Source organism: Brassica napus, chromosome C3 (assembly GCF_020379485.1).
Source record: "Brassica napus cultivar Da-Ae chromosome C3, Da-Ae, whole genome shotgun sequence".
Taxonomy (NCBI): domain Eukaryota; kingdom Viridiplantae; phylum Streptophyta; class Magnoliopsida; order Brassicales; family Brassicaceae; genus Brassica; species Brassica napus.
The window spans coordinates 54,597,609-54,613,008 of record NC_063446.1 but is presented as its reverse complement, the minus strand read 5'-3'; the positions used below and the strand labels follow the sequence as shown (position 1 = coordinate 54,613,008).

The 15,400-nt window shown below is 44.1% G+C and overlaps 2 protein-coding genes across 3 annotated transcripts; one reads left to right on the top strand and one right to left on the bottom strand.

The window, feature by feature from the left end:
- Positions 1–2,871: 2,871 nt before the first annotated feature.
- On the bottom strand, positions 2,872–6,510 carry LOC106454160. The gene is made up of 3 exons (XM_048749782.1): positions 6,436–6,510; positions 4,711–5,992; positions 2,872–4,615 (listed from the first exon to the last, which is right to left on the bottom strand). The coding sequence occupies exons 1-3, from the start codon at positions 6,508–6,510 to the stop codon at positions 3,306–3,308; spliced, it is 2,667 nt and encodes an 888-aa protein (XP_048605739.1). The 3' UTR covers positions 2,872–3,305.
- Positions 6,511–7,956: 1,446 nt separating this feature from the next.
- On the top strand, positions 7,957–15,273 carry LOC106452474. 2 transcript variants are annotated; one of them, XR_002657176.2, is made up of 16 exons: positions 7,957–10,773; positions 10,861–10,989; positions 11,082–11,273; positions 11,350–11,399; positions 11,510–11,822; positions 11,900–12,035; positions 12,118–12,273; positions 12,501–12,596; positions 12,838–13,016; positions 13,121–13,336; positions 13,431–13,706; positions 13,785–13,932; positions 14,018–14,151; positions 14,229–14,315; positions 14,406–14,720; positions 15,046–15,273. XR_002657176.2 is itself a non-coding variant. In XM_013894606.3 (15 exons), the coding sequence occupies exons 1-15, from the start codon at positions 8,215–8,217 to the stop codon at positions 14,490–14,492; spliced, it is 4,758 nt and encodes a 1,585-aa protein (XP_013750060.1). In that variant the 5' UTR covers positions 7,957–8,214; the 3' UTR covers positions 14,493–14,791. The 2 variants fall into 2 exon arrangements, 1 of the variants encoding a protein (XP_013750060.1); XM_013894606.3 differs by lacking the exon at positions 15,046–15,273 and having other exon boundaries at positions 14,406–14,791.
- Positions 15,274–15,400: the final 127 nt, after the last annotated feature.

The window sequence follows — 15,400 nt, the reverse complement described above, 5'->3', positions numbered from 1 at the left end:
GCCAAGTAAAGCAATCGAGTCAATCAGTCAATAAACGGACATGCTTATCATCAGTCAGTTACTTAGCCGACCCAATCATTCCAAGCCAAAGCGCCATCAGATTCAGTCAAGCCCTAGCAGGCCAATACGGCTCTAGGCGCATGATCTGATCCAGATGCGTCGATGGAAGGAACCGACTGTTCGGACCAAGCCAGAACTTAGCAGATAATTCGAATTAGACAAGCAATCAGTACATAGAACATTCCTATCAATCAGACTACGATTCAGTACGATAGGCTACGGTCACGCACTCACCTTTTTTTTAAAGTCGGTTTGTTCTGTTTGATTCGGTTTCTTCTGACACCTCTTGAGCGGTTTCCATCGGATCTTCGAACGCTCAGACAGTCGGATTCACCCCACAGACGATCGTTCTTGACTCGGACTTGATCAATCCAGCCAAATATCGAAAACTCTCTCTTAATCGGACTTTTCTCCTTCTGAGTTTCTCTCTGATTCTTTCTTTTTGTTTTCCGTACAGAAATGGCGAAATAAAACAAAGGAGACGATTAAAATGGGCAGTTGGGCGGTTTAGGCCCGAAAAACTGCCAAGTTAGCCATTCCCGCTTATTTTACTCGCGGCTCTTAATCCGTAACCGCCACCCCGCGCTCCAGAGCGTTCCAGCGCGAGTTTTTCCCCTTTTCGGACTTTAACTGTTCCCGCCAGTTTTACTTAGACGAAACTCGAGCTAGAGCTGACTGATCCAGTCGACAACTCTACCCGCCTTGTCCGAATCAGACTGATACTACTGAATCAGCTCATCTCAGCTTAGCCGACAGTCTTAACTGTCTTGTCTGATTTCAGACAATCGCTGTCTAGCCAACCAGTTCAACCGTATTGTCCGAATCCAACAACACTTGTCCGGATCCGACCATCGCTGTCCAAAAATTCCGCTTTGCCTGGATTTTCATCGAGTTGCCCGAACATCCTGAGTTTCAACAAACCGAACGGCCTGTCCAATAACCCGAGCGTAAGACCGACTGATGGAGCTTTGTTGGCTCAAAAACAGATCTGGAGCCAATCCAAGTTCTCCCATCCACCCACGGAAAGTCCTTCGAACTCTGATCAGTTCTTTTTAGCATCATCCAATCCATTCAGTACGTTCTCACAGTTCGGCCAGTCAGTCCTCATATCATCCTAACATCGATCTTCGGAACACAGTCGCTACAAGTTCTCCCCCACTTGGCTCAGACTCGTCCTCGAGTCTTTCTTCCTGAATCTTCCGTGAATTTGTCAAACCACTTTGGAAATTCAGCTTTCATTCTCGCCTCTGGCTCCCAAGTCGTTTCTTCCTCTCCATCGCAGTCCCAAACGACTTGGATCATTTTGATATTCTTTCTGCCTTCAGGTTTGGTTTTTCTTCCAATGATCCGGACTGGTCGTCCCTCTACAGTAAGGTTCTCTCTCAAGTCAGATGGTGGTTCAGGAACCACGTTGTCTTGATTCCGTATGCATTTTCGTAGCAAAGATACATGGAACACGTTATGGAACTGAGCCATCGATGAGGGCAGCTCCAGTTTGTAGGCGACCTTTCCAATCCTTTCCAGGATCTTGTACGGCCCCATGTATCTTGGACTCAGCTTGGCATTCTTTGAGGATCGATCCTTGCCTTTGTAGGTGACGGTTTTGAGATATACCATGTCTCCTACTTCGAACTCAAGGTCTTTTCTGCGTCTGTCTGCATAACTCTTCTGTCTGTCCTGAGACTCTTTCATCTTTAGTTTCAAGACTCGGATTCTTTCATTTGTCTCTTCTACAAAATCTCGGTCAAATATGCTGCGCTCCCCCACTTGGGTCCAGCATAACGGTGTCCTACACGAACGTCCGTACAATGCCTCGTAAGGCGACATTCAAATGCTTGCATGATAGTTGTTGTTGTAAGAAAACTCAGCCAGATGCAAGTATTGATCCCATTTGTCTCCCCAATTCAGAACACAAGATCACAGTAAGTCTTCAAGTGTTCGGATTGTCCTCTCTGACTATCCATCCGTTTGCGGATGATATGCTGTACTCATATGGACCTTGGTCCCCATCGACTTCTGCATAGCTCTCCAGAAGGCCGAATAAAACTTGGAGTCTCGGTCTGACACTATGCTTACCGGAACTCCATGAAGTCTGACGATCTCTTCCACATACAACTTGGCTAGCACCGCAGGATTGTCTGTTTTGTTGATAGCCAAGAAGTGTGCGGACTTGGTCAATCTATCCACTATAACCCAGATAGCGTCCTTGTCGTTCCTGATTGGCAAGCCAGTCACGAAATCCATCGTGATTTTATCCCAAGGCCATTCTGGGATGGGTAAACTCTGAAGTAGTCCACTCGGAACTTGATTTTCTGCCTTAACCATTTGGCAGATTGGACACCCAGCTACCCATTTTGTAACATCACGCTTCATTCCAACCCAATGATAGTATCTCTTCAAGTCTCGGTACATCTTATTGGCTCCTGGATGTATCGAAAACTTTGACTGGTGTGCCTCCTTCAGGATCTCATCCCGCAGTCCTTTGTCGTTAGGAACACACACTCGGCCGTTAACCAGAATCGTCCCATTGTTTGAAGTCTGATACTCCGTTTTCTCCTTCTTGGAAGCTTTGATCAGATCTTCATCTTTATCCTGTGCAAGGCGAACTCAGGACAACAAGTCCGCCTGATCCGCTGCACCAAGACCCAACGGTTCCACTTCGTCAGTCAAGGCAGCTAGTCGTAAGGTTCCAACCATGTGAACTAGTTCCTCCATGTGTTTCTCTGAAGCCGAAGCTACTCTCTTCCGGCTCAAGGCATCCGCGACCAGATTTGCCTTTCCCGGATGGTAGGCAATATCCAAGTCGTAATCCGCAACCAGTTCCATCCTACGCCTCTGTCTAAGGTTCAGCTCTGGTTGAGTAAAGATATACTTCAAGCTCTTATGGTCCGTGAAGACTTGGCACCATAGAGATAAGACCGCCATATCTTCAGGGCAAACACGACAGCAACCATCTCTAAGTCGTGTGTTGGATAGTTCCCTTCATGTTTCCTTAGCTGTCTAGACGCATACGCGATAACTTTGCCTTGCTGCATCAATACGCACCCAGGTCCCACTTTGGATGCATCTGTGTACACCACGTATGGCTCGTTGTCCATTGGAAGAGCCAATACTGGAGTAGTCGTCAACATCATCTTGAGTTTGCTGAAACTCACATCACAGCCTTCTGTCCACACGAACTGAACATCTTTCCCGGTCAACTTTGTCAACGATTGAGCCATGCTGGCAAAACCCTTAACAAACCGTCAGTAGTATCCAGCCAGTCCGAGAAAACTCCTGATCTCTGTTGTGTTCCTTGGTCTGGGCCAGTCCGCAATGGCCTTGATATTCTCTTGGTCCACGGACACTCCCTTGTCCGAGACCACATGACCCAAGAAACCAATTTCTCTTTGCCAAAAACTGCATTTGCTGAGCTTGGCAAACAACTTAAGTTCCCGCAGCTTATCCAAAACCATTCTCAGATGGTCCTTGTGCTCTTCCTGATTCTTTGAGTAGATCAAGATGTCGTCTATGAAGACTATAACGAATTCATCCAGGTAGTCTCTGAAAACGTTATTCATCATCTTCATAAAGGCTGCAGGGGCGTTGGTCAATCCGAAGGGCATGACCACAAACTCGTAGTGGCCGTATCTCGATCTGAAGGCTGTCTTACGGACATCCTCTTCAGCAATCGGAATCTGATGGTATCCCGAAGCTAAATCAATCTTGGAGAAACAAGTAGCACCTCGGAGATGGTCCAATAACACGTCAATCCTTGGAAGAGGGTACTTGTTCTTCACTGTGACTCTGTTAATCCCCCTGTAATCAATGCATAGCCTGAAGCTACCATCTTTCTTCTTCACGAACAGAACCGGTGCGCCCCAAGGTGAACTGCTCGGGCGCACAAACCCTTTCTCCATCAGTTCATCTAACTGTTTCTTGAGTTCTGCCATTTCAGCCGGAGCCATCCGGTAAGGAGCTTTCGAGATTGGCTTTGTGCCCGGCTCAAGCTCAATCGTGAAAGGATCAGAACGGTCCGGTGGTAATCCTGTCAAGGATTCGAACACGTCATCATACTCCTTTACAATCGGAATCCCTTCCAACTCAGCATCAGGTCCGACTTCCACAGTTGTGATTGAAGCCAGATAAGCCTCACATCCTTTTTCCAGCATTCTTTCTGCTTGAAGTGCTGAAATGATCAGACTCCCATTGGTCGGTCTGACCCCTTGATAGACAAGCTTTCCATTGCCTATCTCAAACTGAACTCGACCACGATGACAATCAAGATGTGCCTTGTATTTGCTCAGCCAATCCATTCCAAGGATCACATCGTATGATTTCACTGGGCAAACGACCAAGTCGGCTGGCATGTTCACTCCTCCGATCATCACAGAGACGTTTCGGATTTTCCCTGAAGTGTACATGATCTGACAACCAGCTGCCCGAACCACTTTTACTTCTTCTTCTGGTTCTTTCTGAAATTCTCCCATTCCAATCATCTCGGGTTGCACAAAGCAGTGAGATGCACCAGAATCAAACAGAACATGGGTTGCCACTCCACCCATGACTAAGGTCCCTACATATTCACCCGGAACACTAAGGACCTACTCTACAAGCAAGCAATTTCACACAAAAATTCTTAAGGCAAAGGTGAGAGATAGGATGACTCACCAGTGATCGGACGAGACGTGCTTGGGTCCATCGACTCATCACCGATTGTGTACACCCGCGACATGATGGCCTGCCTATTTGCCACCGGCTGAGGCCCATCACTCGGACGCTTCCCAGCAGATTGTGCGTCCTTCGGACACTGATTCTTGTAGTGCCCTGTTTCGCCGCAGTTGTAGCACACACGTTCCCCAGCACCCTTGTTCTGGCTCTTCGGCCTTAGATCTTCCTCAGGGAATTCACGCACCTTGTGATCCATACTTCCGCAACGGTGACAAGCTCCCGTAGCAGCACGACAGACACCAGAGTGCATCTTCCCGCAAGTCAAACACGCACTGCGACCTGTTGCATTCGGCTTGCTGGAAGAGCCAGCCTTCACCGGCTTTTGATTCTTTCCCGCATGCTTACCAGGATGGACATGCGCCACTGTGCCAAACACCTTGGCTTCCTCACTGATTCCAGCTTCCTGTTCTGCGGCCTTTTTCACCAGTTCGGCCACAGTATCATAGTTGTGGATCTTACAACGAGTTCGGAGATCAACCCTGAGTCCGCGCATGAATTTGCGGACCGAGGAGATTTCCGACCCAGCCTCACGCCCAGCATACTTCTTGAGGCTGTTGAATTCCGCTTCATACTCCCTTACAGTCATAGTTCCCTGTTCCAGTCTGAGAAAAGCTCCCTCGAGCTGATCATATGCTTCCGGCGGAAAATACTTCCCACGAAATTCGGTCTTAAAGTTGGCCCACGTGCACTGCTCAACACCAATCCGAGCCGCTACACCTCGCCACCAGAGGTGCGCATCACCGTCCAAGTAGTGGACAGCAATGTCCTTCTTGTAAGCAAGAGGACAACAGATTGACTTAAAGTTTCGCCCTATCCTGTCAATCCATTGATCTGCTTCCTTTGGTTTGGAACCACCCGAAAAGAACTTTGTTCCCAGTTTCTGCATGTGGTCCATAACCTTGAGGTAAGACGGATTCCTAACAACGTGTGCCTCCTCTCCTTCAGGCACCACGTTCTCCACTTCCTCCGAAATAGGTGGAGCCACTGGAGGTGCCGCCGCAGCAGGCAATCTTGCCAAGACTTGCGCCAAGATAGCCAAAACGGCTTCCAACCCAACCGGAGCAGCAGCAGCACCAGCCGCTGCAGCATTGTTCAAATTCGCTGCATTCTGAGTAGCATTCCGAGCCTCTTTCGTACCAGCTTCATTCCTGGCCACGTTGCTCGCAGACCCCTCAGCGGTCTCATTCACAGTCCTTCTTGTGTTACGGTTACTTTTTGCCATCTGCAACAAGATCACAGGTAAGTTAGTCAAAACTAACTTGGGATCAGGACACGGAACACAAAATTTACCGCGAGACGGCAAGCTTGGAAGGATGGTTTGCCCCAATAACCCACTATACTTAGATTGTCCTAGAACTCGACTCCGCTCTGATACCACTTGAAAGGACCCGACCCATTTTTTCGTAACATCAGTACGAGTCTGGCTCGACTTCCTCGATCAGACTTGGGCAATTTTCAAATTTTTCCTTACTTAGAATTATTTCAGAGTGTTCGTTCTTTTTCAGACAGTTAAGTAAAGCATAATACGATTTGAATAGATAATCTGAGATACGAGTTAACAAGTCAGTTCGCTATAGGCTATTACATGTTAATCTCGTCCTATATCTACCCAAACCCACCATCCTTCCTTCCTGCCCTTGTCCCACAATCAAGCTATGTCTTTACCCTTTCGGGTCTGGTCTCGATCTGCATCCAAACAAGGAGGCATAAGCAAACAGTATGCTTAGTGAGAGCGGTCATTCCGTCCCACTCAACCAAGTAAGGAAATCGAGTCAATCAGTCAATAAACGGACATGCTTATCATCAGTCAGTTACTTAGCCGACCCAATCGTTCCAAGCCAAAGCGCCATCAGATTCAGTCAAGCCCTAGCAGGCCAATACGGCTCTAGGCGCATGATCTGATCCAGATGCGTCGATGGAAGGAACCGACTGTTCGGACCAAGCCAGAACTTAGCAGATAATTCAAATTAGACAAGCAATCAGTACATAGAACATTCCTATCAATCAGACTACGATTCAGTACGATAGGCTACAGTCACGCACTCACCTTTTTCTTAGAGTCGGTTTGTTCTGTTTGATTCGGTTTCTTCTGACACCTCTTGAGCGGTTTCCGTCGGATCTTCGAACGCTCAGACAGTCGGATTCACCCAACAGACGATCATTCTTGACTCGGACTTGATCAATCCAGCCAAATATCGAAAACTCTCTCTTAATCAGACTTTTCTCCTTCTGAGTTTCTCTCTGATTCTTTCTTTTTGTTTTCCGTACAGAAATGGAAAAATAAAACAAAGGAGACGATTAAAATGGGCAGTTGGGCGGTCTAGGCCCGAAAAACTGCCAAGTTAACCATTCCCGCTTATTTTACTCGCGGCTCTTAATCCGTAACCGCCACCCCGCGCTCCAAAGCGTTCCAGCGCGAGTTTTTCCCCTTTTCGGACTTTAACTCTTCCCGCCAGTTTTACTTAGACGAAACTCGAGCTAGAGCTGACTGATCTAGTCGACAACTCTACCCGCCTTATCCGAATCAGACTGATACTACTGAATCAGCTCATCTCAGCTTAGCCGACAGTCTTAACTGTCTTGTCTGATTTCAGACAATCGCTGTCTAGCCAACCAGTTCAACCGTATTGTCCGAATCCAACAACACTTGTCCGGATCCGACCATCGCTGTCCAAAAATTCCGCTTTGCCTGGATTTTCATCGAGTTGCCCGAACATCCTGAGTTTCAACAAACTGAACGGCCTGTCCAATAACCCGAGCGTAAGACCGACTGATGGAGCTTTGTTGGCTCAAAAACAGATCTGTTCCTAGCTTTAATCGGGTACATGGTTCCGCTCTAGTCGCTACTAATCAGGCGCCGATCCAAGTTCTCCCATCCACCCACGGAAAGTCCTTCGAACTCTGATCAGCTCTTTCTAGCATCATCCAATCCATTCAGTACGTTCTCACAGTTCGGCCAGTCAGTCCTCATATCATCCTAACATCGATCTTCGGAACACGGTCGCTACACGTAGTCCGGGCCGACCCTAGTCTAGTTTATATAAAAATTATTTAATTCCAAAATCTAGTATACTGATAAATTAGAGAAATGTAGCATGAAAGGAACAGACGGTTCAACCGCACCAAACCACAAAATTTGAAATAAACCGAACAAATATATCTCTTCTAAATCAATAATCGCGATGTAAATCTCACTCAGTTAATAAATCAATCCCCTTTTCGCACCCCACAGAGAGAGAGAGAGAGAGACGACAACGAGTCTTCTTCTACTCTCCATCTCTTCTACCTCACCAACCCTCTCCGTCGTACTACGTTCTCGTAATCCCCGACGCGACGCCGTATGCTGACTGCAACTTAATTTCCGGTTTAACCGTCTTTGAGCATTTGTTGGACGCATCTCTTCTTCATGCGGGATTAAATTAGGTTTGAACTGAATCGTCGTCGATGGGTCAGAAGAAGAAACCCCCCGCGCCTCGCTCCAAGCAATCGCTATCTTCTTCAGCGGCGGAGGCTGAGCCGTCCTCTGAGGTTTCCGCTTGTACCTCCTATGATGGCGACGAGCCGTCAAATTTGGCTGAAATCAAGGTCGAGTGCGAGAAGGCACTGACGTCATTCCGGCGAGGTAGCTACAACAAGGCGATTCGGCTCATGAAGGAATCATGCTCTCGCCACCAACACTCTGCCCTGATTCACCGTGTCCAAGGTACTGTGTGCGTGAAGGTTTCTTCTGTATACGAAGACGCAGTTACTAAACAGAAGTACATCCGTAGCGCTATTGAATCCGCTAGAAAAGCTGTGGAGCTATCTCCCAACTCTATTGAGTTTGCCCATTTTTATGCTAACCTGCTTTACGAGGCTGCTAGCGATGGTAGAGAGTACGAGGAGGTTCTGCAGGAGTGTCACAGAGCCCTCTCCATTGAGAATCCAATCGATCCTGCTAAAGATAGTCTCCAGGACGAGAGTCAGCACAAGATATTGACACCTGAGGCTCGTATTGCGAATGTTCAGGATGAGCTCAGGTCACTGATACAGAAGTCTAATCTTGGTTCGTTGTCCACTTGGATGAAACATCTGAGAAATGGAGAAGGGGAGTTTCGGTTGTTTGACATGAGGAAGATGGCTGAGGATCCTATTGAGAGTAACTTGGTTCAGACCAGGAGGCCGAACGAGATTAAGAAAGCTACCAAGACTCTTGAAGAGAGGAGGAAGGAGATTGAAGTGAGGGTGGCTGCAGGTAGGTTGTTGCAGCAGAAATCAGAATCTTCCTCGGTAGATAGTGTTAACAGCAAGGGATCAGATCCAGCATTAGGCTCCGGTCAGAGAAGCGTGGAGAGGAGAAAGCATGGAAATGCAAGGAAGAACGACTCTACAGTAGAGAGAAGAGATCGGGTTAGATCATATTGGGAGTCTACAGGCAAAGAAATGAAAAAAGAATTGCTTAGGATTAAGGTTAGTGATCTTAAGAGTCACTTTAGCGCATCCAAGGATGGCGATGCAAATGATATAATAACTGAAGCTTTGTCCTTTTGTGAAGCTAATAAGACTTGGCGGTTTTGGGTTTGCTGCAAGTGTAGTGAAAAGTTCAAGGATTCTGAGTCTTATATGCAGCATATTGTAGGGGAGCATATAGGTAACGTTTTGCCTAAGATGCAAATGGTTTTGCCTCAGAGTCTCGATAGTGAGAGGATTGAGATGCTTCTTACTTCCCCATGGAAACCATTGGATTTTCCTGCTGCGGTGAAATTGCGTTGCAGCCAGCAGAAAATCCAAAATACTGAGTTCAATGAGTTTTACGCTGAAGATTACATGGACGATGGTGACGATTGCTTCCAGGATGCATGGAATGATACTTCACCAGAGAAAGAAAAAATTGGAGATGCTTGCAACGGTTATGAGAAGAATGAGTCGGAAAAGGGTAGGCTGCCAAATCCGTTTTATCTTCCTGATGAATGGCCGATATCTGATGATCCTGAACGTACAAAGCTCCTTAAAAGCATCCGTGCAGCATTTGAGCTACTTATCAAACACAGTTATTTAGCTACCAGCCATTATGATAAGGTGATACAGTTTACTCTGGATGAACTACGGAATCTACCCTCGGTTTCGCAATTCTTAAATCGTGGTTTGTGTCAGTCACCCATATGCATACGCTTCTTGGGAGCTTCCCAGCTCAAGAAAATTCTTCAATTCCTGCAAGACTTGTCACATGCATGTGGGGTGAGTCGATATTCGGAACAAAGTAACCCCAACGATGAAGTTAATAATTTTGTTGACCTGGGTCTTCAAATTACAGAAGAGATTTGTCTTGATGGTGAAGGGTCATGCCTTCTTCTGGATGAAAAATTGCTTGGCTCAGAGTGCATCCAAGACAAACATATGGGCTCAGCATTGAATAATGGAGATATTGCCAGTTCTGAAGATATTGCTAATGGCAATAATGTGTCTTCTGGTGCGGATGGTTTTCTATCATGGATCTTCTCAGGACCCTCTAGTGGGGAACAAACTGCGATTTGGATGCGCACAGTGGAAGAGAAAACAAATCAAGGACAAAAGACCATGGAGATTCTTGAGAAGGAGGTCCGTGACTTGCAGAACCTCTTCGAGAGAAAATGCGAGCACTTAAGCTACGAGGGAGCACTTCAAACTGTCGAGGACCTTTGTCTTGAAAAAGGCCGGAAAAGAGAGACTTCACCGGACTTTACCCATGAAAGCTATGAATCTGTGCTGAGAAAACGAAGGGAAGAGCTAAACGAGAGTGCCCATGAAATGGAGTTTATTAGTAGTAGCTTTGAATTAGAAGCTATAAAAAATGTTTTGAGAGACGCGGACACTCTTAACCGCAATCAGTTTGGATATGAAGAATCATATACATGCACGAGTTCTCAGCTACGTGACCTAGAATCTGGTGAAGCCGATGAATGGGGGATGAAATATTCTTTTAGTGAAGCTGACAGTTTCATAGAGACTGCGATCCAGAAACAGAAGGAGCAGTTGTCTACAGAGGTAACCTTTTCTATCTTTACACAACACGACTGAGAATAACTGATAACTGCCTTGTTCCTTGAAAAATACTCCGTATGTGTATTACAGCTTAACAGAATCGATGCAAGAATGATGCGCGGTGCTACTGTGGTGCAGCAATTAGAGCTAAAGCTTGGACCTGCTTCATCCAATGATTATCAGATAGTAATGTTACCGTTGGTCAGGTCTTACATGCGTGTAAGTATCTAACTCATTAGACCTTGTTATCTTTCCTACCCTTTAGGTGTAGTGTTCTTTCGGGTTTTGATTCCACTTTTCTCTCTTTCCAGGCACATTTGGAGGCATTGGCAGAGAAAGATGCCACTGAGAAGTCTGATGCTGCAAGCAAAGCGTTTCTCGTTGAGCTCGCCCTTGATTCTAAGAAGGAGGCCCGAGGGAGAAATGATCATTCGAAACACACCCAAGAAAAGCCCAAGGATAAGAAAAAGAATAAGCACTCTAAAAAACTGAAAGATTCGAAGGTTAGAACTAATCTGTTGTCCACTTTTTAACTATTTCTTGTCTATATTTGTAACTAGCTTTAATGTTTTGCTATAGGCTTCTGTTGGAAACGACCATCGCTTCAATGTTGATTCAGTTGAACACAGGTGAAGATCTTTTATATAAAAAAATTAGTTTAAATACTGAACCGGGATAATTTATTTTCTTCCTGAAAATTGGTGGTAAATGATTTTTCTTTGATGATTTCTTGTTCCAGCCTCCCTTCGGTTGCATCTTTTGGTGATCCCTCAGAGGCTGACGTTGTTCCTGAAGCTGTTGAATCTTTAAAAGAACAGGAAGAGGAATGCAGACGCCGAACAGAGCTAGAGCTAGATGAGATAAAGCTTGAAGAAACTCTAGAGTATCAAAGAAGAATTGAGGATGAAGCCAAGGGGAAGCATATTGCAGAACAACAAAAGAAATACAGCTCTTTAGTTACAACGAGTGATGCAGAGGCAGTGCATGATATTTGCAGAGATGGTGTCGTTGTTGATTTAGATTTACGAGAACAAGAAAAATCACTAAGTCAGGTAACCATTGAGTGACAAGGTTGTAGTGTCGCGAGTGATCATTTCAATTTAATTTTTGGGTTTCTTGGCTTTACCAGGAGAACCTGGTTCAAAGAAATGGACTACCTCATGACTTGGAAGTAACCCACGTGTATAGAAATGGTGACTCTCGGTCAACAAATCATTGTGAGATATCTGATGCTGCAACAGTTCAGGATGTGAAATCCCAAAAAGGTTACCAATGTCATCGAATTTGAATATATGTCTCTAGTGACCTTTCTGATGCGCTTATATTGTTTTGTTTTGTATATTGCAGTAGTGGCTAATGGGGTAGCTACCCAAGCTGGTGTTTTACAATCTGATCAACGCATTGGGAGGAGGGGTAGACGCCAAAAAACTTCTAACAAGGTAGTTGGACCTTCTGAGAGCACCGGCAAGGAGAGAGAATCTGAAACTCTGCGTAGCAATGGTGGTAGGTCTCTTTTTTCATTTTTATTCTTCTCTCTGCCTCATGATTTCAGAGAATGATTGTTGTTACGTGTTGGAACTTTGGAATTATAATTAAAGTTAGACTTTTGTTAAAGCCGGAGCTACTTTAATTACTGTATCTTGGTTTTTACTTTTCTGTCAACGAAGAATGACATCACATTGATTTATTGCAATTCTTATCTAACATGATATTTCATCCTGGTGATGTAGATGTGGAAACAAAGACATTAAGACAACTACAAGCTGAAGAGGATGAAGAAGAAAAGTTTCAAGCAGACCTTAAAAAGGCAGTGCGTCAAAGCCTTGGTAGTTTCCCAACCATCCCTGCTTATTTATTATATCAACCTTTGGGATTGTTTGCAAGTGTCCATTCTTGTCTATTGTCTGACTCAGCCTTCTCTCCATCTCAGGACACGTTCTTTTATTTTAGATGTCAAGTTACCTTTTTTTCACTTTCATCATATTTGTTCTGTGATCATTTTGGAGTGACACTGACAAAAGCCCTGATATGAAGCATCTGACGCCATAACATTTTTTTTCAACCCAGATACGTACCAAGGAGGTAGAAATATGACGTCATGTTTGAGGACACCTCTGGAAGTAAACAGTCATAAAATTTCTGATTCCACAAAGGAGTCTCCGACCTCTACCGAAGTTGGCATATTTGGCACAGGTCTTCAGAATGAAGTTGGGGAATACAATTGCTTTTTGAATGTTATCATACAGGTAACATCCATTCTCAAAAACTGTTTTGATTTTTCTGGTATCAATGTCTACAGTATACAGCTTGAAAGATTTATACTTTTAATGTTGTTTTATTTTGATCTCAGTCTCTATGGAATCTGGGGGTGTTTCGGGCTGAGTTCTTGCGTAGTTCAATGTTAGATCACCATCACGTTGGAGATCCTTGTGTCGTCTGCTCATTGTATGAAGTTCTTACTGCTTTAAGCGCTGCTTCGAGGGAAATACGAAAAGAACCTGTAACTCCTTCAACACTCAGGATTGCGTTGAGCAACTTGTATCCAGATAGCAGTTTCTTCCAAGAGGTAATAAACTTGTTCTGGTTTCAAATATTTATCCTAATACAGAGTATTTTCGTTGCATCAAGAAGCCTAAAGTTGGGCGTCATATGGTGGACAGGCTCAGATGAACGATGCTTCAGAAGTATTGGCTGTGATTTTCGACTGCCTACATCGTTCATTTGCTCAGAGCTCAAGCGTGTCTGACACAGATTCTTCAGAGAGCAACTATACAGGTTCATGGGACTGTGCCAACCGCACATGTATTGCCCACACTCTGTTTGGAATGAATATCTTTGAGCAACTGAATTGCAACAGCTGTGAGCTGGAGTCGAGGCATATGAAGTACACTTCCTTTTTCCATAACATCAACGCTAGTGCCCTACGGAACATGAAGGTGAAAAGAGATACTAATCATGCAAGTGTTCATTGGTTTCATAATTCACTGTTGGTTTGCTCACATTATGTCCAATAGGTTACCTGCCCCGAGACTGCATTTGATGAACTCCTAAATCTTGTCGAGATGAACCACCAACTAGCCTGTGATCCTGAAACTGGTGGGTGTGGGAAACCCAACCATATCCGCCATTTTCTTAACACCCCACCACATGTTTTTACTGCAGGTAATTCTTTTCCTAGGGATTCTGTTGAATGTTAGCCTTTTCAGATCACTGATATTTGTGTCCAAACATTTTTGGGGGTTGGCAGTTTTAGGGTGGCAAAACACATGCGAGAGTGTAGAAGACATAGCAGCTACTCTTGCAGCCTTGAATACCGAAATAGACATCAGCATCATGTACCGTGGTCTTGACCCTAAGAGCATATATAGCTTAGCTTCCGTGGTACGTGTTTACTATATGTTTTTCTTCTGGCTTTCTATGATCTTAACGTTGTTGTTCTGCGCTTTCTCAAACTCCAGGTTTGCTATTATGGACAGCATTATCATTGCTTTGCATATAGTCATGAACACGATCGGTGGATCATGTACGATGACAAAACTGTGAAGGTAATAAGAGTTTTGAAAATACACTTGACTTTGAAGGCATATACAGGATTCCACGTTTATCACCCGTTTGATGTGTTAACATATCTTCAGGTGATCGGTAGCTGGAGTGATGTACTTTCTATGTGCAAGAAAGGACACTTGCAGCCACAGCTTCTTCTCTACGAGAAGCAACGTTAACCAAAAAGAAAAAGGGAAGCCAAAAAATAGAGTAAGTGGAGATTTGGTGCTACGGTTTAGAAGATCTCCCAAGTACATACTAAAAAGGAAGTAAGTACTTTTTTACAATCAGAGCGAGAGGAAAAATGTGATATACTCATCAGTGGTTGAAAGAGGATGGAGAAGAAGATTTTGTCTTATAATTAAGCTAAAGTATTTTCATTGCAAGAGTTGTTACGGAATCCAAAGGTAGTTTTCTTGGTTAAGTCATTGTCACATTGAGGATTCGATTCATATAAATCTATGCACTCTTCCTTGTTTTGGTTTCTTTAGATCAGATCTGTCTCTAACTAGTATTAAAATAGAAGTAGGAAGTTAGGATAAAGATTGCATAGAGTCTCGTCCAATAAAAAAGGTGTTATCTGCAAGGGACTAAGCTTGAGAGGCAAGTACATCTTTGCATAGACTAGCCCTTTTTCATCTCAATAGAATTTTTATATTCTATATAATATGATCTTACTTTGGATATGTGTGTGTCTGAGAGTTAAATAAGTTCTTATTCATATTCTTTTAGATACTTGGATGGACTGGAAATGTAGCGTTGATCTGACCACTTCGTTGAAGCAGTTTCTTGTAAAACCAAAAGAGAATAAATGTTGTACATTTGCAAAATACATAATATGTTTTTTTTCTTTTTGCAAAAGGCTGATTAACAATGCGTAATGTTGTACTTTTATTCTAGGATAATTCCGAGTTTACAAGGTTTAGAAAATATTAATTTTTTAATAAATATTTGTTGTAATAATTATAAGTTTTTGAAAAGATATATATAAGTAACTAACTGAAACAGTTTGTGTTGATATTTTGCATTAGTTTAAATAGTTTATATAAAAATTATTTTTGATATGTTCTATTATTTTATTTTTATT